Source organism: Melospiza georgiana, chromosome Z, assembly GCF_028018845.1.
Source record: "Melospiza georgiana isolate bMelGeo1 chromosome Z, bMelGeo1.pri, whole genome shotgun sequence".
In the NCBI taxonomy this organism is placed as follows: Eukaryota; Metazoa; Chordata; class Aves; order Passeriformes; family Passerellidae; genus Melospiza; species Melospiza georgiana.
The window spans coordinates 38,875,707-38,900,497 of NC_080465.1; the positions used below are offsets into that span (position 1 = coordinate 38,875,707).

The following is a 24,791-nucleotide window of genomic DNA, read 5'->3' on the forward strand; positions in this document are numbered from 1 at the left end:
AGCACAATGTAATTTGAGGAAAATAAGATGTGTAAGCTATTATAACTGTGTTTTTGAAAAGTTATTATGGCTTGTTTTAGTGATGATTTTCCAGTTGTTTGACATTGAAAAGACTGGAAAAATATGCACTTAATTTTTCAAGTAGAGACTGCAATTAATTTACCCTAGGTGAAGGTGAAATTGTTTCAGTAAATTAGATAATTTTGCTATTTATGTCCTTGGATTTTATTATGTCAGACAGTAAGTCCCATAAACTTATATTACAAGAACTCACTCACCTGCAATCTGCACTCTAGTTTTCCATACAACAACAACAAAAAAACCCAAACAAACTAACAACAAAAAAAAGGGTTCTTTGAATCCTTATAAAGATCTTGTCCTAAATTCCCTGTGACTCGCTTTAAATTTTGTTTTCCCTTACAGGTAGATAAAATACATGCCCAGAAGTCCAAAGTGATTCAAATTTATTTGTTTTTCTTTCTCCACTTCTTCCAAGGAGCCTCCTTTGGAATCTTGTTTACTTGTTTATTTCTGCTCTTTAGTGCTAGAGCACTGCTTGTGTTTAATGTCTTACTCGGAAAAAAATGATGAATGTTTTCAAGTTACATTAACAACATTCTCTTTGCATTTACAGTAGAAGAAAATCAAAAATAAAGCTGACTTGCTGGCTCCTAAAGAAAGCCAGAGAGGAAAGTGTTGATTATCAAACATGAAAGCCTATGGTAAAAGCATAGAATTTCAACATGTAGTGGCATTTTCATAAATCTTAATCATGTTGATCACTACTTAAGAGGTGATCATGTTGATCACTTTTTTAAAAAAAAATTAAAATTAAAGTAGAAATTAATACAATTGAAATGGAAAATAATAATGAGATGTGGATTCTGTGAGACACAACTGGAAACCCAGTTAACATTAGTATATTAACTTCTGTTCATACAGGTTAGAAATGTATAAGTCTACCTCTAGAAATGTATAAGTCTACCTCATGCACTGGAAGGGAGAGGTGCAGGAACAGCAGAGATCAGTGGGTACTGTGGCTGGACATGGAGACTGGGGATGAATCCTAATCCTACAGGAGTAACAGGCAGTGCTCCTGAACTGTGGCCTGAATATCAAATTTGTCACTACATCCACTGCTGGAGAAATTATCTTGTGAAACTGGGATGTCCACTAAGCAGAAATATTCAAAGAACTCCTAAATTGGACTTCAACACTCTTGGTTTTGCTCAGCTTTAAAGGCTGAAGATCTCCTTTTCAAAACCCTGTGATGCATATCAAGAGCTGTTGTCAAGAGCTCAAGATTCACAGTGGGCACCAAGTAATTTGTTTGCATACACTACCTGTATGAGTCAATGTTTAATGTTTTTGTTTTGTTTTGCTTTGTGTTTTTGGTTTTGTTTTGATAGTAAAGCACAGGACACTACCAAGCCAATAATTAGTCAAAAACTTAACTGAGCTTTGACACAAAACATTGTTAAGTCTTGCAAAACATTATTAAGTCATTGCATACAGGTTTAACCAGCAGAAACAACACAAAAACCTAGATTCATCATTGTCTATGGCTAGGTAGGAGGTCTAGAGAAGAGGATCTTGGCAATACTTTCACTGCATTGATGATGCCAGGGTCCAGCTTTGAGTGAAGTAGAATTTCTCTGCTGATTTTTTAAAAGACTACTTTTGAGAAATTCTCTTTTGTATTTGGATGAGTGAAAACTTAGTAACTTAGACTGAAACCTAAGGAGTTAGAGTTTCCCTGGAAGGAAAATTTGCGGACTTCTCATCCTCCCTCACTTTTTCTCCTTTTCTTTGTTATCATCTGTAGAAAGATACCTGACATTCTGAAATGCCTGTGCATGAAGATGTAAATTCACACCCACCAGAAAGTTGATGAAAAGCTCTTCTGACCTTGTCATTTGCTTGAGAAGGCTCCACTTAGGTTTTTATGAGCTGACAAATGATTGGAAAACATGTGACTACAAAGTACTGAGGAACAAATTTGTAACCCTTTGTAATACAAGTATTAACAAATTGAAAAACATCCAGACTACTCAGGCACAACCACAGATACTGTGTTTTTCAAACAGTGGAGTGGCACCATACAAAGCTGTTCCCAGTAGCTGGTACCTGCTGGCATTTATTTTTCCTCTGTTCTGCTGGCTTTGAAAGCTGCATAGTAGCATAGGTTTCCCCTAGTCGAGTGCATATTTGTTAAGGCTTCTTGCTTAAATTCTAATGATCGAGACAAACCTACCTGACTTTATGGATGAAGGAACACGGCAACATCATATCTTCCATGTGAGGTGTTGGTGGAGCAATTAGGAGACCATTTGGCAGCACTATGCAGTTAAAGTTGGAGTCACCTTTGGTTGGCACCAGTACACATCAGTTACCTTATCTCACTGATTTGCTCCGTATATGTCAATTAAGTGAGAACAATGTTAAAAAAGCCATGTTTAATTAACTAGCAAAGTATGTTTTTGATTTAAAGGTCTAGTCCGTTGGTTTCATAGTCATAGAATGCTTTGTGTTGGAAGGGGTCTTGGAGATTATCTAGTTTCAGTCTCCCTGCTACAAACAGGGACCCTTTCCTGGAGGAAGGGTCAAAACTGGAGGAAGTTGCTCAAAACTGTATCACACTTGGCCCTGAACACTGCCAGGAAAGTGCAAACAAAACTTCTATGGACAACCCTGTTTCAGTGCCTGACCACCTTCACAACAAAGGATTTCTCCTAATACCCAATCAAAACCTACCCTCTTTCAGTTTAAAGCCATTTCTGCTTGTCCTGATACAATATGCTCTAGATCTGCCATCAGCATCTCCTTAAAGAAATTTTTTTCACTGAGACCTTTAACCATTTTTCTGTGCAGGTCACTACTAAATGATTGATAATCTAAAAAACTCAGGTCTAGTTTTTCTTCTATAGCTAAGAACAGAATGCCTTGTAAGCTGGTCTATTTCTTCTTATTCATAGAATAGCTCATTCCTATAGTGCATGTAATGAAAATGAATGCAAAATGGCACTTTTTCTACAGGTTCTTTTTTATCTTATTCACGTTAGTTTCTCACTTGTGAAATTCTCTGTGTAACAGAGATCAGTAGTGTCTCACAACCCTTAACTTACATTGACATACTGATCCTAACGTTTTTCATTGAGGCCTTTATTCTGAGTCTTTATATTCTGGTTGGGTACACAAGCTGTGTTTTATTATTTAAAGTTATTCGTGTTCTTGTACAAACAGCACAGATATTTATGAATACACTAAAAGTGTGTTTTCCCTGGATAGTCATCCATGTTGGTTTGAAATCAGCTTTTTATAAAAGTGTGCTGAAATAGGTAGATTTGCAGAATGCTCAGACTGAATAGAGATGTGTTTAAAACTTGACTAGAAACAAAACTTGGAAACCTAAGTCCCAGTCTTTACATGTAGCTGTACTGTGCTGTCTTTCACAACTTTGCCGTCTTAGTCAGCTTCTATCCATTCTAAGATTTATGAAGCATGGTTTCTGATAGGAGCCAGATCCACGCAACAGTTAAGGGGATAGTTTTGTAGTAATCTCTAACACTGAAAAATGTGCTTTATTCCCATGAAGAAAAAACAAGTCTGTTTCCACAGTGCAGAAGGTCAGTTGGGTGTAGCAACCTGACCTTGAATTTCAACCTGACAAGTCAAGTTCTGGGATGAATGACTACCCTAATAAGCTACTATCAAAATTCAGTTTTTTCATGGCTGCTGTACTTCTCTCACTCTGCCTTCAGGAGTCAAGGGTCACAGATTTTGGGTTGAAATTATGAGTAATCTGAACAACTCTGATTCCTTCCTGTTGATTCCTGAAACAGTTACATATTCTGGGCACATTAAAGGAATTATGAGAAGATGACATAGGATTATTTACATGTGGATGGGTTATTGTGTACTTTTTGCATGGTACATTTATTCCTTTTCTTTCTGACACCCATTATCATTCTCTGACACCTGTTGGTGATATAAGGTACCACTTAGTGTGGTAAGAATCTGCGTTTGGTGGGCTTATTTCTTAGTTTTTCAGAAAATAAAAGCCATATAATAATGGGTTTATTTACCTATTCTTTTTGATGAAAATCCTTTAAAAAAAAAGAAAAAAAAAAAGGGGGGGCTACTTTGTGGCTTAAGGAGCTGCTTTCCCAACTTAGAATCTTTGTGGAACTGTTCATATGCATTTAGCCATTATTTTTGTATTGAATTTTACTGCTTCAGGCTGCTAGTGGACAATCATAAAAAGTTCTATATGAAGCTTTCCTGATGTAAACTAGGAATACTGAGTTTGGATATTTACTTGGCCCATTCAACACTTAGACTCTGTAAAATTTTGAGGTACCACACATGAGAGCAAGAGTTATCTGGGTGTGTGCGAATGCTAACCATTAAAGTAAATTACAAGGAAAAACAGTTTTTCCCCTTCCTCTACATATACCAATGCTTAAAATCAATGTTGTTCCATTAAATAAAAACATAGAAAATAGTGTAATTTGTTTTCCATGAGGAGTACTTCACTCTAGAAGTGGTCAGCAGTTAGGAAATATGAAGAGTTTCATACCCATTTCTTTCCCTAGTCTTATTTTCCCTCTCGTCTATTCAGATTGGTTTCACCCCTGCCAGATTTTAACAACAAAACTTGCCAGTCAAGGAATGTGCATATTTTAAAAACTTTTGTCTGCGATGCTTGGCAAGTTGCAATATTTGTCATTTCCACAACTCCTCATACCACAATGACCATTGTCTTTTTTTTTTCTGCCAGTGAATGTAATAGTCCTTTTTTACAACCCTATCCCAAATATAAATTAAAATTAGCTCAATAAAATTATGTTAAGCATTACTTTTTGGTTGTGGCTACTTTTTATATCCAGGGAGAAGGGATAGAGAAGGCTAGGAACAATTTAAGATTCATGTCCAATCTTGGCTTCAGATACAGGGCTTTGTTAATGTTGAATTTGCTTTCTTACTGAAAGGAAGAAAAAAAACCCCTTCTTGTCACCAGAGATTAAATACTGAATGACATCATTAGGACTCAACAGAATCCTGGGATCCTATGAAGCACTGCTCTGCTTTTCTTTTTTCTTTGTCTCTTTTCCTCTTCTTCTTTTGTTTTCCTTTTTTAAATGGGAACAGTGTTGTTCAAAGTCATTACATTGCTGATGAACCATTAAGTCACTCAGCCTTGTTTAAATAAGTGTGTTTCACATAGACATTCAATCCAAAACCAGTTATTTTCTCTTAAAACTGGATCCTGTTTGCTGAGCTACATTGCATACGCCTGCTTTCATTAAAAAGATATATTTCCAAAGACTTAGAAAAATAACTGCTTTGCAAAAAGTATGGAGAAAAGGTGATAGAATTTGAAGGCTTCTAAGGGGAAAACCGAACACATCTTGCTGTCACTGTATTTACAGAACTTTTCTTGTACTATAGGGTAGCATTCAGGCGAGGGTCCTGACTCTGCGAAGATTTATTTATGGGATGAGCTGATGGCAGGGCAAGTCATCTCAACTGAACCAAGCAGGAGCTCTTATGGTATTGGGAATAAAAGCCCTTCCAGAACTGGTGCCTTGAATAGTTAGGAGTGTGATGAGAGCAAATATTCCTCTGAAACTTCTAATTTATTTCTCTTCTCCTGTCAAATACCCTGTAGCAACTGGGGGCGTGGTGCTAACTCCAAGTTACCTTATTAATCTGAAAATAATCACAACAGCGAAGGAGTGGGTTGTGAATTACTTGCCCCCAAAATAAAGGGATATGGATAATTAGGCCATCATAAGACTCTCACATCTTGTACTTTCAGTGAAGCAAATTCTAGGTGTATGTAGGGGGCTTTATGATAGATTTTACCCCACTGTAGTAAATATGGTCTGATATTAAGTATTAAGTGGTTATTATTACATCAGACAAGGAACCTGCCACTGGCCTGATTCAGACATCATTTGGGTGGCCAAGAATATAGAGAGGATTATCTAGTAATGATCTGCTGGATTGGGCTCAAACTGCTCTATTGCCAGCTGCTGTGTCTGATCAACTTTCCAAAAATACGGTCTGAGTCAGCTGGTAACTTCTTTCACAGAGTTTTATTTCAGACTAAGCGACTTGCATCATCTTTTAACTAAAATGAAAACATTGCAATGCTTCACTATCATCCATGTAGGTCATATACTGCCTTCAAGTGTTCCTACTCTTTAGCTGTTGAAGCTTTATTTTCTTATTCTACAAAATAATTAGTGGTGTTTATTAACCTCAAGTAATTTAGTTGGTACTGTTTCCACCTCTCTTGGTGTCAGAAGGGCATGCTGTGGCATATGGTCAGGATGCTTGGTGGGCTCTGATCAGTCGTTTACTTTCTTGTAATGCAAAGGCCTCTTTAGTCTGACACTTGTGCTGCTGTCAAAAGCAATGAGGGTCAGCAGTTGTGGTGACAAACTAGTTTTGACAAGTTTAATGACCCCAATGAAGAAAAGTCTGCAGCTTGGATAGCAACTGCAGGATAATTGGCTAGCTCAGCCAAACAAGAAACATGTTAAAATCCCAGATCCTCTCTGGCAGGCCAATTACACCATTCAACAAGAGGTGGAAGGTTGCCATTAGCTTCTAAAGTGATATAAAAGCATCAGTAGGCTGTATTTCAATCAATTTAGTTTGCTGTGATGGGATATCAGGAAACTGAAGGAAACAACAGCCTTTCAAACAGTGTTCATGCTATACATTGTAGACCAAAGACGAATCTTCATAATAGCCTTTAGACTTTTATGGACAATAGTACCTTGCAATGTTGCAGGTAAGTATGTGTATGTTGATTCAGCTAGATGCAAAAGACTTATTCAGGCTTTCCCTGGGTTTTCAGACTGTAGGACAAAGCAACCAAATTGAAGAAATTAAGTAATGTAGGTAACAAATTACCAACTGGCATACAGTTAATGGAGAGTGTTGATGTTTGATCTAAACATATGTTTTTATAAAGAGAACACAACCACTATAGGGACATAGCCACAACATCAGTGTCTCATAATTACAGTGTATGCTGTTAATGAACATCTAAAGGTCACTGCTAGCAGAGCTAGCAAAGGTTATCAGATCTGCAGGCTTCTTATAACTTAACACTAATGCAGGAAGGAAAAGAATCCATATGGCCATCTTACCAGCAATATCATCATCACCAACATTCTTCTTCATTTCTGGGCTCTAGTTCCCCCTCTGAGCAGCAATATTGAAAGTAAATAGACGAACCCCTCACTTTTCCTACAAATTGTCAATTTTCTAGGGATGCACAAGTTTCCAGTTCAGTGCACCCTCTTTGAGTTATCTTCAAGGTCTGAAACTCAATTGATCTTCAAAGATAAACCATTGCAGTTCAATGCTTTATTAGTATATACAATAGAAAAGGAAGAACAGGATACAGATATCACAGGTGTTTTACACAGTTCTGCTGGTATGACTGGAGACAGGAACTGCTCAGTCCAGCATGATCCATCCTGAGCCTGCCCATTCACTTCAGCTTCTTGATTCTTCCAGATCTCTAAAACCATGCCAGTTTTCCCTCACTCTTCATTCCCTCCTTCCTACACATTCTCCTTGTTGTTACCTGAAGGTTCTTCAGGTTGTTACCTGAAAATAATCAGGCCTCTCTATATATATGGAGTTATTAATTACAAATTCTTATCAAATTTATCAATCCACTTAATATATTTGTAATATAAATACCAGATTTGCTTACCCTGCCTTTGGACATCTGTCTAGCAAGGTGGTAACATTTTCCATAGTGGTGTAAACATAAACTTACTTTGAAACAGGAACTCCAAAGAGGTGAAGTGCAATAAAGCTCTTCTGCTGTGTTTTTAGCTGATTTTCTGGCATACATCAACATGCACTTTTAGCATTGCACTTGATTAGAAAATGAGCATAATCCAGGCTCAGAGTTAGTATTCTCTTTCAATTAGTTAATGTAAGCTTCATCTGCTATTCGTTCCCAATTAGTTCTCATGTTGTCTCTTTATCTGTTTTTTTATCATCTGGCTTTCTGTTAATGGTACAAACAATTAAAATAGAAAATATGGTTTGTATTGACAGTTAAGAAAAACGAAGCACAATGACTTTGTTCAACAGTGCAAAAATGGCTCTGTTATCTGTTGTAGATTCTCTAAAACATCCTTTCACAGTGGGAAAAGATTAATTCAAAGACTATTGAATGCTGTAATAATTCACAGAGAATGAGGTAAATGTTAAGTTGCCCTAGGGAAATACACATTAAGAAGAATGTAAAGTCCACACAAAAGATGAGAAAAAAATTGCTTAACTTCACAAGGATAGTTACTTACTGAGTCATCCTTAGTCATCCTTTTATTTTCCTTTCATGAATTTTGAAGCTTTTTTATCCTTGTTCTAAGAAAATTGCACAGCTCATCCCTTGTGCATCTGAATCTGCAGGTATTTGGATTTTGTGTTCTCTTTGGCTGTACTCACAAGCAATAAAACTTAGGCAGTCTAAAACGTCCTCTGGTTGTTCCACAACCAGTTGTGGTGTCAGACATAACACTTAAATGAATCAAGTCTAGTAACTCACTGATTGAACACTTCAGTTGAAAAAGGGCATTTGTACTTACCCTTAGCAATTCTGCCATGTCTACTGATCTTATTTTTCTTCGTGGCCCTGTTTTGTGCATCTCATTCTTCTGCTTGGCCCTGCATGTTTTGGACTGGCTTCTCTCATCCTAGCTTTGAATTCATTCCCAAGGGAGTTTTACTTCTGTAAACCCTTTGAGGCTTCCCCTGAAAATTATCAATTTCCTGATAGGAACAAAATCATTACATGATATTAACAAAACCATTGCATTTATCAAGGTTTGTGGTTATTCCACTGACACTCTACATTTATTGCTGAATTCCTGTATTCATTCTTTCTTGCCCTTCTTCTCTAATGATCACGTAAGGTTTATTATAGCTGAAACCTCAGTTACATGGTGAGAACCACTTCTGTGTAAGATATGTAAGACCACATCCCTCAACTTTATTAGCTTATTCCTCAACTTTTCCTGTATTAAATTTTTCATTGTTGAACAGCTTTTTTGGTTCAGCTGAGGGAACTATTTTGCATTTATCCCTCTCTGTCCCTCACCACAGCCATTTTGTCACAAGGATTTTGTTTGCATAAGTCAGCATCTCAGTAGACGTGACTGAAATCCCCTGTTTCATGAGTGACTTAAACAAGTGCAGGGATCCACGTAGTTTTGCTTTACCTTGTCTTCTGGTTTTGGAAACTTGAATCTTTTTGTACCATCTGTGTGGCAGAAGAAATAACCCTGTAGTGAGTCAGAAAATACTGGCATTGGCATTTTCTTGAGCCAGAAGCTGTTGGCTGCTGAGCTCTTTAGAAAAAAAAAAAAACGTATTGTGCCCTAACCAGAGTTTTACAAGCAGCAAATGTGTGCCAGCAGCTCTGCAGAGCACAGTCGGGCTCCAAGCCTTGCCTGGCTGTTCAGACTGTGTTCTGTGTACTCAGCCTTGCTCTGAACCCCAAGTCCTGCCCCTGGTAACCAGACACATCTGTTGATTTAGATATAGCCCTGCCTCCTTCCAAACCAAGGTCTAAGCCAAATATTTGTGCTCCCAGATTCTGCATCACATTGTTATCTCAGTCATCAGCCTTAACTCCCTGGGGACAGTCTGAGTGAAGTGGCTGCATTTGTCCTGAGCGCAGCCATGGTCCAGCCAGGCTTGTGGCCCTACCCTGGCCAGGTCTTGCCTGCAACACAGCCCCAAATACCTTCACAGTGTGATTTCTGCTGACTCCAAGTGTTTTCGTCTGTCTGCTGTGAGGCATGTGTGCAGGAGGTTCTGGTGCATGTAAATTGACTTGCAGGTGGTGCAGGATGTACTCAACTTGTTGGACCCAAGGGATGAGCTTTGTTGGTATTAAATGGAATGTCACAAGCTAGCCTAGCCGTTATATGATACATGGTACTTCATTTCTATGGGTTTTTTTGGGGGGGGGGGTGTTGTTTGTTTGTTTGTTTTGTTTTTCTTTTTTTTGTGTTGAGAGGGAGGAGGTAGAGGAGGAGCAGCAGCCTTGTTTTCTTTCCTGTTGTATGTACATACTGATTCTTTGCACTTGGGTACACTGCACCTAAAGGAGGAAAATAACATCTAAGGGTATATATTTTCTTTTTTGGGCTGTTTTTACTGTCATGGGATCTCAGCAAAAATCTTTCTCAATTTGACAAGGCACAAACAGGCAAGAGGATTTAGTGTCCTGGAAGGAAGATGGTGCCTATTTCTGCTATTGGCATTCCTTTAACTTCTGTCTTTCCCATCAAATTATCTATTAAATCCTTTAATTTTAAATTCCAAACATAATATTTGGATTTTAGTAAATGCCAGTAAATGCTGCAAAGAAAGAGTAAACAGTAAGCAACATTTATACCTTGTCCAACTTTTAGTCTCTTCCATTGATTTTCTTATCCCTAACTCACACCCATCAGTCAGTTCTGTTGGTTATTTCGAAAATTATTTTGCTTATGAAGCCACACCACACTGAAGAACTGCATTGCCAGTACATGAAGTCTTGTCACCATCTTCTCACAGTCATGGCTTGTCTGCTTCACGTCCACATGGCCTTCTGTCTTGGCCTTTTGAATCTGGAGAGCTTGCTCACCAGGTGGGTTTCTGTAAGCTCTCCTATCTCTCTTTCTAATGCACAGGCTTATAAAATGTGGGAGTGTTGTCTGAATTGTCATGAATTTTGAGATTTGGTTGCAGATAGTCAAAAGCATATCTTCCACTGAACAAATTCAATGAAGCAAAAAAGCTTCTTTCTGCCTTTGTTCTTATTACACTTCCCAGCAGGGCAGAAGATTATAGAATGCATACTCCAGATTTGAAAAGAATTTCTAATTTATGTTCTTTCTCAATAAAATACATGGCTTAATCCTTTCTTTCTTATTTCTTTCTTTCTTGCCTTTTTTTTTAACTAATTGAACAAACAGGCCCTAATTAAAAAAAACCTGAGAGTGTTAAGCAGTCAAGAGTAGAAAACAATTACTGGTCTGAAAAGTGCATTTTGAATGTTGCTGGAAATTTTTATGTGATTTACTTGTGGGGCAAGAAATAAACCTCCTTGAGTGTTTCCTATTGTGATGGACCCCTGCTGATTAAAATGCAAGCACTTTTGCCTCGTTTTCCACAATTGTTTTTTCTGTGAGTGGTTTGTGTTTTGCCCTGAAAAGACAGCTGTGTAAGTAGCTCTGCTCAGAACAGGAGAAAGTGAGAATTTTAAATGTTGAATTGTATTACTGATTTCCCCTTTAGCAGGGGACAAAGAGGGAAGAAGAGGTAAGGCTACATTGCTAAACAGCTCAAATACATTTCACTCTCATCTTTTGGTTGTTTGGTTTAAATTACCTATTACATATCAGTGCAGAGGCAAGTTCTTGATATGATTTTTAAACTAATTCAGCAGAATCCTGCTGTTAATGCCCTTAAAGGTGCTGCAGAGCAATTCAGCCAGCTCCATTATGAGTTAAGGCTTTGTAATTATCTTGGCTTGTGACCTAAGGATTAAGAAACTACTTGTAATTCTACATTCCTTGCATATTCGGAATTCTCACTGACTTCAGTGAAAGTGGGGTATATTTAAGTAATGCAGAATTAGAACTTGGTTATTATGACAGAACTGTTTGAGTATGGGCTGGCAGTAATGCAGCCATGCTAAGGTTGTTTAAGAATTCACCTTTGCCCCATTTTAATTTGCTTAAGCTTCTGCTGAATAGTAGATCTTGTGGAGTTTTCTGGTCCAGATTTTTTCAGTAGCCATAGATACTAATCTGGATACTTTTCAGTAAAGCACCAATTAATCTGATCTAAAAGTAATGGAATTGTTTTAAAAAGTACTGGAATGCAAAAAATAAACATTAAAATGTGAATTTTCTTTACTTTCTAATTATTTAGCTTTGGGGTTTGTGGAGTGGCTTTTAGGTATTACAGAGCATGTTTTGATTAAGTATGCTTCCAAGTGTTCCAGTGAGTGCATGACAACTGTAACCCCAAATTAGCCATTTCAAGTACCAGAAAATGTTGAATATTTACTGATATATATAGCCTTGAATGTATCTTCAGTGTGATTTACTTGCATACAAATAGTTAAAAGTATCACAAGGTAATATATTCTTGTTTGCTTCATATGTGCAATTATCAGGATTAAAACTTCTCTTAAATATCAGTGAGATGGCATTATCATGGTAGAGAGTAAGTATTAAGAAATAGAGGTAGAAGAAATAAGTATGCTTCATGTCTCTTTTCCTTAAGGATGGAAATTTGAAATTAGGAATATAGTTAGAGGATAGCCAAGTAGTTCTTATAGCTATGTATACAAGTATACTAGATGGCCATAGCTATAAAGATTCACATGTTATATTTTAAGGGAAGAAAAACTGCTAAAAAACAGTAAATGAGTAAAATTTTGAAATACTACCTATAAAGTTTTGGTCACCGTGGCACATTTGTTATAAATCATAATTACTGGCAGAGCTTCTGCCAGAGTAACAGAAACAGTCCTTTCTCCATTATGAACTGAGTGGACCATGAATACACCATGAATTTAATAGTTTGAACTTATTAATTCCATAGGAAACATTCTAGAAACCCTACCTCTTTGTTGGAAAAGAGTTAAATAAATTTTGACGTATGAAATCTGCGAAAATTCTGTCCCCTGATGAGGTTGTTATTGCATAATGGAGAATGTCAGACTTTTTGGTGCTTGAAATCAAACAGTGTGCTTCCCATGTATCCATATGAAAGAGCATAGTTTGAGAGAGGTGCTTCTCAAACCATTACATACTAGCACAGTTTAATCCTGTTATTTTCACTATTATTCTTATTCACACTTATACATATAAGTATTCTACTTATATGTGTAAAAATTTTGTTTATGTTGGAGGTTACATATGATTGAGCCAATTTGGCAGATGAAAATAGTGCAGCATGTATGTAAATATTGTAGTAAAAAGTAAGAGAATTGCCTTTTTAGTATATGGTTTTCTGCATTTTTTTAGTGAAACTTGAACTTCTGAATTCAAGTCCAGGTTTGACCATGCAAACTTCCTTCTACTAATGATGCCTCTTCTTGTATACATTGTGCTTTTTGTCTCAGGCACATCAAGCCGAACACTGCTTAATGTAAACAAGTAACGCATTAAATTATGCCTATGCTTTTGCTTTCACAAAACCACTTTAACCAGGCCCTTTATATTATATCTGTGTGAGTTTGCCAAAAGTGAAGCCAGTCAAGTTGCTTTTCTCCCAGCATAACAATAGTACATCATTTCTTTGCACATGAAGTTTGCATTTGCAGAGATGTTCCACTGTATCCTGGCGTATTTTCTACTGTATCTTTGGCATGTTTGCATTTGAGTGCAAATGCTGCACTTGGGAACTATCAAATGGATCTCTTACTGCCCATTTTGCTCTTGACAGTGATCTAATGGTTTTTTTAATTAAAAAAAAAAAAAAAAAAAAAACAAAAAACAACCCAAACTAAGAAAGTTGAGGTTTGACTATTTAAATAATAAAGTTTACCAAGAGACCCTGTGTCAGATAGCAGCTGGCCTTGTGTACATTTTCTGGGACTAAAAAGAACCTCATACCCTGATTTGTAGAACACCATGTTGAAAGTTTTACAGTATCTACTGTGAGCTATGCACCATAAGTGGAATTTACTGAGAACTGTCTTAGCGCTTTTCTGTGTATAGTATCCTTTATCTCTCAAAAAGTGGCAATTGGGTGTTACTATTTTCAAATAACTATAAAAAAATACTTTGTTAGTGTTTGTAGAACAGCATGCATGTTTGTTTCAGTTTTTCAGTCCCAGTATGAATGTTTATAAATAGGATAGGACAGGACGGGATGGAATGGAATACTGTTATTTCTATGATAGAAATAGATATTTGTATGATGTTATTATTTATAGAAAACAAAATGAATCATATATGATAATCTTGACATGGAGTATGGTGAGGAAGAATCCTCAAAACTGTTTATTTCCCATTTCAACTTCCTGGTTTCAGAGCTTCCTGGTTACTTATTCCTTTTTTCCCTAGTGAGATAGAGATCAGATTTTAGTCCTTTGTGAAATTCACAAAGAGCAAATTCTAAACCAACAGAATCTTCTCAGTGAGAATGTGATTTACACTACCTCATCTCCATACTTGAAAGCCTATAGTCTCAATTTATAGTGTATCTCTGACATGAAATCCTGTAGAGAACAGAACTACAGAAGTGAGAGGTAGCTACATACCTGAAAGGAAATAGCTAGTTTTTTAGTTGACAAAAGGTTGTTTAGTTCTTCCATGTCTATAAAAAGGAAAAATTATTCAAATGCATAGGACTTCTCTGGGGCTTAATGATAATAGTAGCTACCTTAGCAATGAACAGCTTTCAGTAGAGAAAGCTGCATGATTACAGATAATAGCTTCAGTTACTTGAAACTCAAAGACAACCTTTTAGAAAAGCCAAAGAGGAAGAGAAGGAAAGGAGTAAAACCGGGCTGGGGGGGAAGAAAAAAGCAAGCACATTCTTCTAAAAGGAAGCAAAGAAAGAATTCCCAAAATGTTCATTTTTCCTCTAATAGTTTCCGCACCATATGGTTTTTGAATCAGTAGCAGCTGATGTATTCAGTAATAGTTCCTTTTGAAGGGACTTGTCATAATATTTACCCTCTCTACAGCAACAGAAATAGCTTCTGAGGCTGAAATGGCCGTGCTTACTAAGACTGATGAAAACAAGAGACATTACCATGGTGAATGAATCTCTTGACACCATTCTTTCAGGGATAAATAACATTCATTGCACTGTGTTTAATTTCAACAGAGATATTTGTATCCTTAGGCATAGTGTTACCTAGAAAATAAGGTTGCATTGTGCCACAGATCTCTAGATCATGAGAAGTATGAAGACTTCTGGAGATCTGATATGAAAAGGAAAAAAAGAACATGCTACATTTATCAAAAACACAAGAATAAACAAGGCATCTGTAAAGAAATAGTGTGGTAGGCAGGGACACTTCTTGCACTGCAATTTGATGCCATCCTTTGTCCACTGTCCTAACAGACCTGACATCAGAATACCGATCTCCCTGGAAAGGAGATTAAAAGTAAATTTTATTGAGACACTCAAGTAATCTGTCTATATACAGAAATAGTCAAGTGTGTGCAGTGTGACCAAAAAGAGTGAGAATTTTTCAAAGGAAATTAAGAAATTAGCCTCTCATGTGCATCTGTCTGAAAAGTAGCATGATTCAGTTTCCCATGTGAACCACTCTAGATTTTTGATCTGTACTGATACATCCTCTTTTCCATTGATTTCATTGCCTGTATAGCAGCATGTGTCTCTTCTTAAAAATACCTAAAAAGATGGATGCATTGGAAAACAGAAGTCAGATTAGGATAAGTCAGGATATAGTCCATTAGTCTTATTCATTCCCTCCACACACACAAAAAAGCATTATGTGCTGCTTAGTCAGAAGCTCTTAAAATGTGAGCCTTATACTTGTGTGCACTGGCTAGTCCCGTAAGTCTTACATCTGAATCTAATCATATGAACTTCATTCTACATCTATTGAGTGTAATAAACCTTTTAACTTAAGATAGGAAGTACAATGAAGCTAAATAACAAATTACTTTAGATTTTGTCATGGTCTGTAATTATCTTTTGTTCGCATTTATATTTATGCATGCTGGATCATAAAATTTTAAGGAATCTACCAGAAAAACATGAAGTGAGGATATTGTGGTGAAGGGAACCTTTTGTTTTTTTAAAAGGAATGAAAAAGTGAGGAATTATCTATGGACCAAATTGTCATGGAAAGACTGGGTAAAGAAATATCTCCTATAATCTGTGTAACACATATAAACATAATCTGTCATTATTTACTGGAACAATAAATTCCAAGACATCGAATAATTACATAAGTCTAACGATAAAAGCAAAAATAAATGCCAGACTTTGCATGGTTTTGAGGAAAATATATGACTTTATATAAGCTAGTGCATTCACCGAAGCATTCAGACACCACATTAATGTTCTAACACACCAGTGTGTTCCGTTCAGATAGGCACTAAGGTGAAGTGCTGCTCTGAATGCTACATTTTCCCCCATTTAAACACTTAAAGGGTTAAAAGCACAATACTCACTTTGCTTTAGATGAACCTGGGCCTTTAAATCTCAGCTGTGGCTGCAGCCTCCTTGTCAGTGAGTGCCTGATGTCAGCAGTTTGAATGATGTCTGACACTAATTATGTGCCATTCACAAGATTGCTAGTCTGGAGAGTCCACGGGTATAAAAAGCTATTTAAAAGCTTTTCACATGAGGTCTTACTCTCATTTTTTTGGAAACACTTCTTTTGCAGAGCAGCTCCCTGCTAATACCGTTGAGGAAGGAAAATGGTTACAAGACTATTAATTAATGCTTGAAATGCATTGTTTTTGTTTGAAAGCCATATAAGGAACAGCTTTTACATCTGTTTTTGTGATAAATACAAAGCTGTGGAGAGATACCTTGTCCTTGTCATACCACCTGCCTTGGTGCTGACACAGAAGAACCTATATGGTCAGCATTTCAAAGCATTCAAAACTAAGTGGCAGATGGACATTGTTAAATAATTAATATGCCTTTTAGCTGCTAATGAATCTTAGATAATGCTGCATGGCTATTGAATAATTCAAAGATTTGTTTTGGGACCTTATGTATACACAACTCTAGATTTATTTCTTCCTAGACAGTTTTTAAGAATACCATTCCTTCCATTTGCACATAGGCATTCATGTATGACAGCATTTCCTGAAATCTAGGAATGGCTTATATTTTTATTAAGATATCTCCCTTCAAAGTTTAAGATTTAAAACTTCTGCTTGTCATGCTTATGGTCAGTTTATGAATATTACAAAAGTAAGCAAGTCAAGCAGCTTGTCAAGCCTATCTCAGACAGTGATTTGCTTGTAAACCAGGTAAGGACCAATACATTATATGAGTCAGTACAGTGTTCTGGGGTGGGTGTCCCTCTCTTCTTCCAAGTAAAAAATGTTAGGATGAAAGAAAATAGCTTCCAAGCTGTGCCAGGGAAGGATTAGATTGGATATTAGCAAAAAATTCTTCACTGAAAAAGTTGTCAAGCGTTGGAAGAGACTGCTCAGGTCAGTGGCAGAGTCACCATCCCTGGAGATAATAAGACTTGCAGATGTGGTGCTTGGTGACATGGTTTAGTCATGGACTTGGCAGTGCTGGGGTAATGGCTGGACTCAATCTGAAGGGTCTTTTCCAACCTGAAAAAATCCACAGTTCTATGATTTTAAGTTTTTTATATTAAATTTCATTGGAAGGGCACATACTAGATGAAGAGTACTTCACTTGTTCTCAGAATAGTGGTCCTAAGTAGTTGAACAAAGTTTGTAATTTTAACAGGGACTAGTAGAGCTACAGATACCTTTTAAAATCAGTGAGGAATTTCTCCCCTCTGATATGTATCTTAGTTTCTGGGTGCACATTTTTCTTCTCATTTTGCATCATGAAAGGTTCCCCATGACTGAACAGGTTACTAAGCCAAATGAGCTGGTATTTCCCGGCTCTGGGCATGCATTTGAACCACTTGGTTAATATGTCCTCTTAGGGTTGGGTTGATTTCCCCCAAGTCAGGTTGGCAGAGATTTTTGAAGAGTTCTTCACTGCTCCATCAAGCTTGTGCCATATCAAACTTTCTGAGGTCATTTGGATGTATCTCATGTGTTTCCCTATACCAGAGCCTTTCGAAGGGGCTCTCAGTCTCTTTTGCTTCTTGGCTGAGACATGTATTCAGTTTTGCTGAAGAAAAAATAAATTCTGTCCCTGAAGTACCTAGGTTTGTTACTGAGATTTTGTGTGGACAATAGCTAGCTCCTGTACACAGAAAGCCAGCTGCTGCAATTTAATGGTTACAGGCAGACTAATGTTTCGCAAAGTCAAATTTCAAAAAGGAAAACCATCCCTCTCCCAGTAAGCTTAGAGACAGACCAGATGAGGAACATGTAATTAAATGTATTCATTGTAATATCCCATAAATATTTTCTCACACATGACAATGGAGAAGGGAAATGCTGATTCTTCACACTTCAAAAAATAAAGGATGATCCTTTGCCACAAACAGCGATGCTTAGAAATATTGGCCGATCACTGTATAACTGTTTCAGATGAAAAAAGATATTAAAAGCCAAAACTTGAGGAGAGTAACATTATATTGTTTACTGGATTAAATATTTGTGTAAAATGAATATTGTTCAGGTGTCAGTATTTCTAAAAGTAATTAATTTCCTTTCATTTTTTAGAGGTTTGGATTCAATTTTGAAGGAGGTCTGAGAAAGCATTGTGTATAGGGAGAAAGCAAATACTTTTGATATGATTAAGAGAAGGTTGAATTACTTGGTAACAGAAAATACCTCGAATTAAAAAAAGTTACTTTTTACATTGCTTATAATGTTAATACAGCAGAAGAATGACAAAAGAAAATACACTGCCTGGGTGCTGAAGCAAAACCTATTCAGATAGGAAAATGTGAATATATTTAATACCTGATATTATTAGATACTGGATTAAGAAGAAGCTATGTTGGCTGTGTTTCACTTTTACATGAAGGCTGCGTACTTTTCACAAATGGATCAGAGCTCAGACAGATTGCCAGAAAAAGTTCTTCAATCCTTGCTATACTAGTGATCAACTGAGATAATCAGAACAGTTCCTTTTGCAGAGAAAACAAATTTCTTCGTCGCTTGGTCACTATCTGCTACTGAAGTACTCACACAGGCATTACCATGCTGTTCTATAGTTCAAGAGTCTAAATGTATTATGTGAATTCCAGTAAGGGCTCAGAAATGCATGGTGCATCCAGCAGGGCTTTTTGTGTTGCACAGATTATTTTATATAACCTATGAAATTATATTGCCATTTTACAGGAGGGTTGCTTGATATGCTGAACATCATCTCTGTGTGAACAAGGAGGAACAGTGCACTCTTGAGAACATGAATGCTATAAAGTCATAAAACTGTGGGGTTTTTTCTGTTGATATGCTTTACCTTTCCCTTTAAATATATTGTTTCTTGCTTTTCATAATTGTCCTTATAAAAGGAGAAAGTAAACATGAACGTATTTTAAAAAGGACTTTAGGAAGTACAGAGAGGAATTTTCCATATGAGCAACTTAATGGTTTCAATTTGCATGCAGCAGTAAAAAATAGAAGCTCAGTAACTGATTTCTGTATTGCCGTTTAGCAAAACATTGCACAATTAATTTCACGTAAGATTTGCAAAAATATCTGGTTTAATCAGGATATGTTTGGGACTGTTAAACAGATTCAGAATGCTAAGGTATGCCATATACTTAAGTGACTACCGCAGTTAATACCTTAGAAAACTATGAGTTGCATTTCAAAAACATTTATCAACTACCTGACTTTTTTCCCCCAATAAGCGGTCCTGTCTTGTCTGCTATACTTTCTCTGAAATATTTTTATCAGGATAGAGAGTATGTTCTGTGTAGTTGAGAAGAATATCTTTTCATTCCTTTTATCTTAAGTATCCAAGGGTTTAAGAAATTTGATTTATAGTAGAAACATTAATTAACTGTTGAGTAAGGATGGTTGTCTTAAGTAATACAGGCTTGTGGATTGTTTTGCTAGAATGACCTTTCCAGCAATACACATCTATGTATTGCCTGGTGAATATGCCAGACAGTAATTTAAGGCTGTGGGGGGAAGAGAGAGCTATCCTTTCTTCCAATATATACTGAGCAATGCAGAAGTCTTCAGAAATAATAATTCTTAAATTTGTATGTTAGGATTCCCCAGTTCTGGTTACTTAAACATTTCTGCCCATCTAAAATTAATGGTAATTTTAAAGCCGTATAAACAACATGTAAATGTTTAAATTCATTTACATACTTGAAAATTCAAAGTTTAATAACCTGCAAAATAAACAAAACAGAATCATGCTTCTACAACTTGTTCATTGGTCTGAGTTTTACCCTATAAAATTATTGACTTCTTGAGATACTAAAATTATTCTCATGTACAGCATAGTTACAGTCATTAGAATATATGGTTGTTCTTTCATGATGTTAATTCAAAATAATAACTTGTCTGTACAAGGTAGGCTAATCAGTAGATTTCTTTCTCATTTTAACAGATGTGCTCTTGAATTATTTTGGTTCTTGAAGGTCATTTTTTGAAGGCTCAGAACTGAAAGAGTACAATTTTATTAGATGTTAGGAAGAGATTTACTGTGAGACACTGGCATGGGTTGCCCAGAGAAGTTGTCTCAGCTCTGGAAGCATTCAAGCCAAGGCTGGATGGAGCACTGAGCAGCCTGTTCTAACAGGGCTGCCTGCTCCTGGCAGGGGGGTTGGAACTAAATGATCTTTAGGATCCTTTCCAACCCAAACCATTCTATAATTGCATCGCTTTTGTGATTAATTTCTTATATCTGTTTTTTAGCTCTCACGTTTTTATGACATCTCCACTCTTTACGTTTTCGTAGAAAAAAAGTGATATTTTTATCAAGGCGATTTTAAGATATATTGTTGTATTTTATTTTTTTTTATCCTGTAATATTTTCTAAAAACATATCCTTAAATGTAAAAATATTTTTCCTGTTGCAACAATGTTGTGTATGCATGCTAAAGCTCTGTAAACATAAAGGTGACACTATTTAAAAGCATAAATTAATGTTCAGTGATCAGAACTGGATAATCTGAAAAGCACTGGTTTATTTTGGATAAAGGGATGGAATATAAATAAAAAGTTTCATGGGTCAAGACATTTTCTGAAGTGCATGTGTAGGAAGGATAAATTACAATTATGGTGTAGCAGGCGTGGCTCATCCTCTGTATCAAGCTTTAATTTCTTAAGCCTAATTTTAATAGTGCTGGTTTATAGGTAATATGTTCTACTTTATTCTTCGAACTTGTAATGCTTTTTTGCAGTAATCCAAAAGATGTGCTTAAAATTAAGTGATCCAAATTTTTTTCCTCTTTTTTTGAGGATGTTAGAGATTTGTGAGAAAGGCATGCTAATTATCACCAGAATTATGTCCGTTTTCCTACTTGTGCTTTTGTAAACACACATGCACTCCATAATTTATTATAAAATTTAGTTGTGTCATTCTGACACCAGTGAAAAGGCCTGTTTCTTTTTAAGTGAAGAAAATTAATAGGTAGTGAAATGATAGAAATTTTTGTTTTAGCTTTAGAAACATCTCTACTACAGGATTATTATTTTTGCAAGCATGCAAGAACCTCAAACTAGCAGTTTGTTATGCATCAGAAGCTTTAAATGTTGCATAGTGAGATATGCAACAACTGAAATGAATGAGATTAATTGATCTTGACTGATAGAATTTCAGAAAGCCTATACTTCTGATATTCATTAATGTTTAGGTCTAATTGAAATCAAGTGTCTATAAAAATGCTGGTGTCAAATAGAACAGCTCTTTAAGTTTCCCTTGGGTTACAGTATACTATGAGAACATGATAGATGAAAAGCTTGTTTTCTATTCATACAAACATAGATTTCTCCACAGATGCATTACTTGATTAGGTATAGAAGTACTATGCCCCATGATTATTGGTTCCCCACAGGAATTACATCCTATTTTTTACAGGCTTGCAGTATTTTTAGTATGTCATTCATTTACTCATGGCAGAAAGTAAAAATATATTTCAGAAATCATTTCACTTTTTACATCACCATGAGCAAGGCAGAGCAGACTGAGATTTCCCTGCACATCTTTGCTGTTTCTCTGCAGGCTGGGCTGGTACTGAGCGATGCCTCTGCTATGCTGAGTTGCTAATATCCAGAGAAGCCTGGAGCTGAGTCAAGGGTAGCTAGCAGAAGTCTTGAGAACCTCACCTTTGGGTCTCAGTGTGTCATCTGCAAAATGTGGGGCATACTCTCCTAATTCAGCCACATCCAAGGAGAATAGCAACACCCACACTGGGAAGCCGAGCCCTGCAGAGCTACGCAGCCATAGCTAGGTCTCTTCTTTCTGTTCAATGTTTGCTGTTGCAGTTTACTGTGTGTGCTCTCCTTTCAAATAATTTCTTTCTCTTTTCTAGTTTGAGGGTTGCAAGAAAGCCTTTTCCAGACTGGAAAATCTCAAGATTCACTTAAGGAGCCATACGGGTGAGAAGCCGTACCTTTGCCAGCATCCTGGCTGCCAGAAGGCGTTCAGCAACTCCAGCGACCGTGCCAAGCACCAGAGGACACACTTGGACACTGTAAGGACACAGAAGTCCCATTGCAGCCCTCTGAGCAGTAGAACATCTGCTCCTTTCCTCCAGCTTGGTGACAGCAGGTAGCCCATAACCGTAGAGGCAGGAGGGTGGACAGTCTGATGAGGCTGTTGGAGCTGCCTCAGAGGTGACCCAGCCATCTAAGCATGCAAGAAGATGGACCCAGGCTGGTTGATAAAAAGACCACAGGTTCCATGGTCTTTGCTGCAGGTAGAAGCAGTAGCTTTCTCCCACTTAGCTGATCTTTAGGGAAACTGAAGCCGTCTGCAATATAAGGTGCTTTTCTATGGTGAAAAGTTAAGGGTGGGGCATGTACCAGAAAGTCAAGAGAGATAGAATTATTTTGTAAATTTAAAAATTTTTGTGCCAACAGATTGTCCCTTGTAAATTTGAGTGACGGCAGAGATTTGTTTTAAAACCTCTGTTTCAGAAAAGAAATCTTGTGTTTTGTCAGAGACAGTTTCCAAAGGTCTGAACTCCAGAAATATGATTAAAACAATGCTATTTGATTTAAATGTTTGTTTAAAAAAGTAAATTATCCATTTTGAATAGTCAAAAATATGGCTGGCAAGTTAATAATTTGTACAAGGTGTTTTCAGATATTCTTTATAGAACAAAAGTGAATTAATTGCTGAACAGCTACTTCCAGGAAAAAGTTGGACCTAATGTTCATTTAATACTTAGTATTGTGAGCCTACAGGTCTTCAGGCAAGACAGACAGCTTAGAACAGGCAATATGAGATACTTATATGAGTTAGATTTATTGGGCATTCTTTTAAGAAAACTATAAAGATATTACAGGGAATTTAATAGGTGTTTTTCTAAATGAAGTATTATTAGAAAATGCGAGCTGAAGGAGTTGGCCAGAACTTCACATTAAAATGGGGGTTTTTTTGTGTAATACTTTTGAAACTTCAGTATTCAGTGCTTGCTTGGGGTTTTGCTTGCCTTCTTTGTAATATAGAAAAACTAACACTTTTTCTTGTTCTCTTTTTCTGAAGCGGATCCTTCTATAATCCTAAACAGTCTTTCCGGGCCTTTACTGCAGTTTCTTTACCTGATTCACTAAAGACTGTAATTTCTGATTAAGTCAAAGATTGCTCTGAGGGTGGAAAAATTGTAAGTATATCTAGCAATATTCATTGTACTACTAAGAAAAGAAAGGTAATCATGAAAGGTGCTGTAATCAAAACTTTCCTTTTGTTTGTCTTCCTTTAAAGCTTTACTTCATCTTCTCCTTTTCTAACAAATTGTGAAGCTTTCTGCATGTAATAATGTACTATGATTTTGTTCTGTAGTAATGTGGTTTGTAGCATCCCAAGACTCAAAAAGTATTCTCCTGAGTTAAAATTATCTGTGATATAGCAGTAACTTTATAATTTTTTTCCTTTTTTTTTAATTTAGAAACCTTATGCATGTGAGATTCCAGGATGTACTAAGCGATACACAGATCCAAGTTCCCTCAGAAAACATGTGAAAGCCCATTCTTCCAAAGATCAACAAGTCAGGAAAAAGGTGATTTTTCTGCTGTCTTGACCAGTGTAAAGTTTATGTGAATAAATCAGTTATAATATTAGATGTTTCAATGCATCTTCAAGTACTTGGGTTGATTTCAGGCTTTAAATGATAAAAAAGAGCAAATAGATTGATGTGGTTTGTATGTAGATAATTTCATCTCTGACTTAATGGGTTAATGCTTTATGTTTCCTGCTATAGTTGTTAGTCACTTAACAAACACAACAAGGCAAGTAAAAATAATTTTTACAAACATAATTTCTTGGTTTCAAATTCTGCCACTTGGTAAATACACAGTATTACAAAATACTAGCCAGTCTCAGATGGAAGGATGGATTTTGAGGGCAGTATGTGGGACTAAGCTCTAAATTGTATTTAATTATTCCAGATATTTCCAATACTACCAAGATATTTCACAATGCTGATTCCCTGTGGATGTCAAGTCCATGAGCCATCAACTGTTTATGTGTTTAAGTGCATTTCTAAAGAGCTGAGTTGCTACCTAAGGAATTTTTTTGAGCATTTTCATCATACCTCCTATTAATCACTGGCATAATGTTTACAAGGTACAACATAGGTAGTTACTGGACCTTTGTAAAGTTATAATTACTAACTAACATTATGCTTTGGCATTTGAAATATTTCCTGACAGTAATAATTATGAAAAATAAGAACAACCAACCTTTTAATGAGGAATTATTTATTTATGGATTTAATTAAAAGTGGAAATTGGCTTATGCCAAAAAGGTAATTATGAAAATGTGAATTCATCAAAAGCAACCATAAAAATAACCATAAAAATTCCATGGTGATAAAGGCACAGTGGACTAATACTTCAAGCCCTAGCGATCTTTTCTGTTGAAAAGAATGAAACCCTTTGCTGTCACACCCCGTTAGTCATGAATTCCTTTAATATATCGTGCCTGACTGGTTTTAATCCTCTCTTTAACCT

The 24,791-nt window shown here is 36.4% G+C and overlaps 1 protein-coding gene across 1 annotated transcript in view; it reads left to right on the plus strand.

Annotated features, from left to right (window-relative positions):
• Positions 1-24,791, plus strand: part of GLIS3 (GLIS family zinc finger 3) — a 119,999-nt gene that overhangs the window by 52,277 nt on the left and 42,931 nt on the right. Inside the window, exons 3-4 of the mRNA XM_058043819.1 lie at positions 22,148-22,309; positions 23,729-23,839. Coding sequence (XP_057899802.1) covers positions 22,148-22,309; positions 23,729-23,839 — 273 coding nt within the window. The remainder of the gene's footprint in view (positions 1-22,147; positions 22,310-23,728; positions 23,840-24,791) is intronic.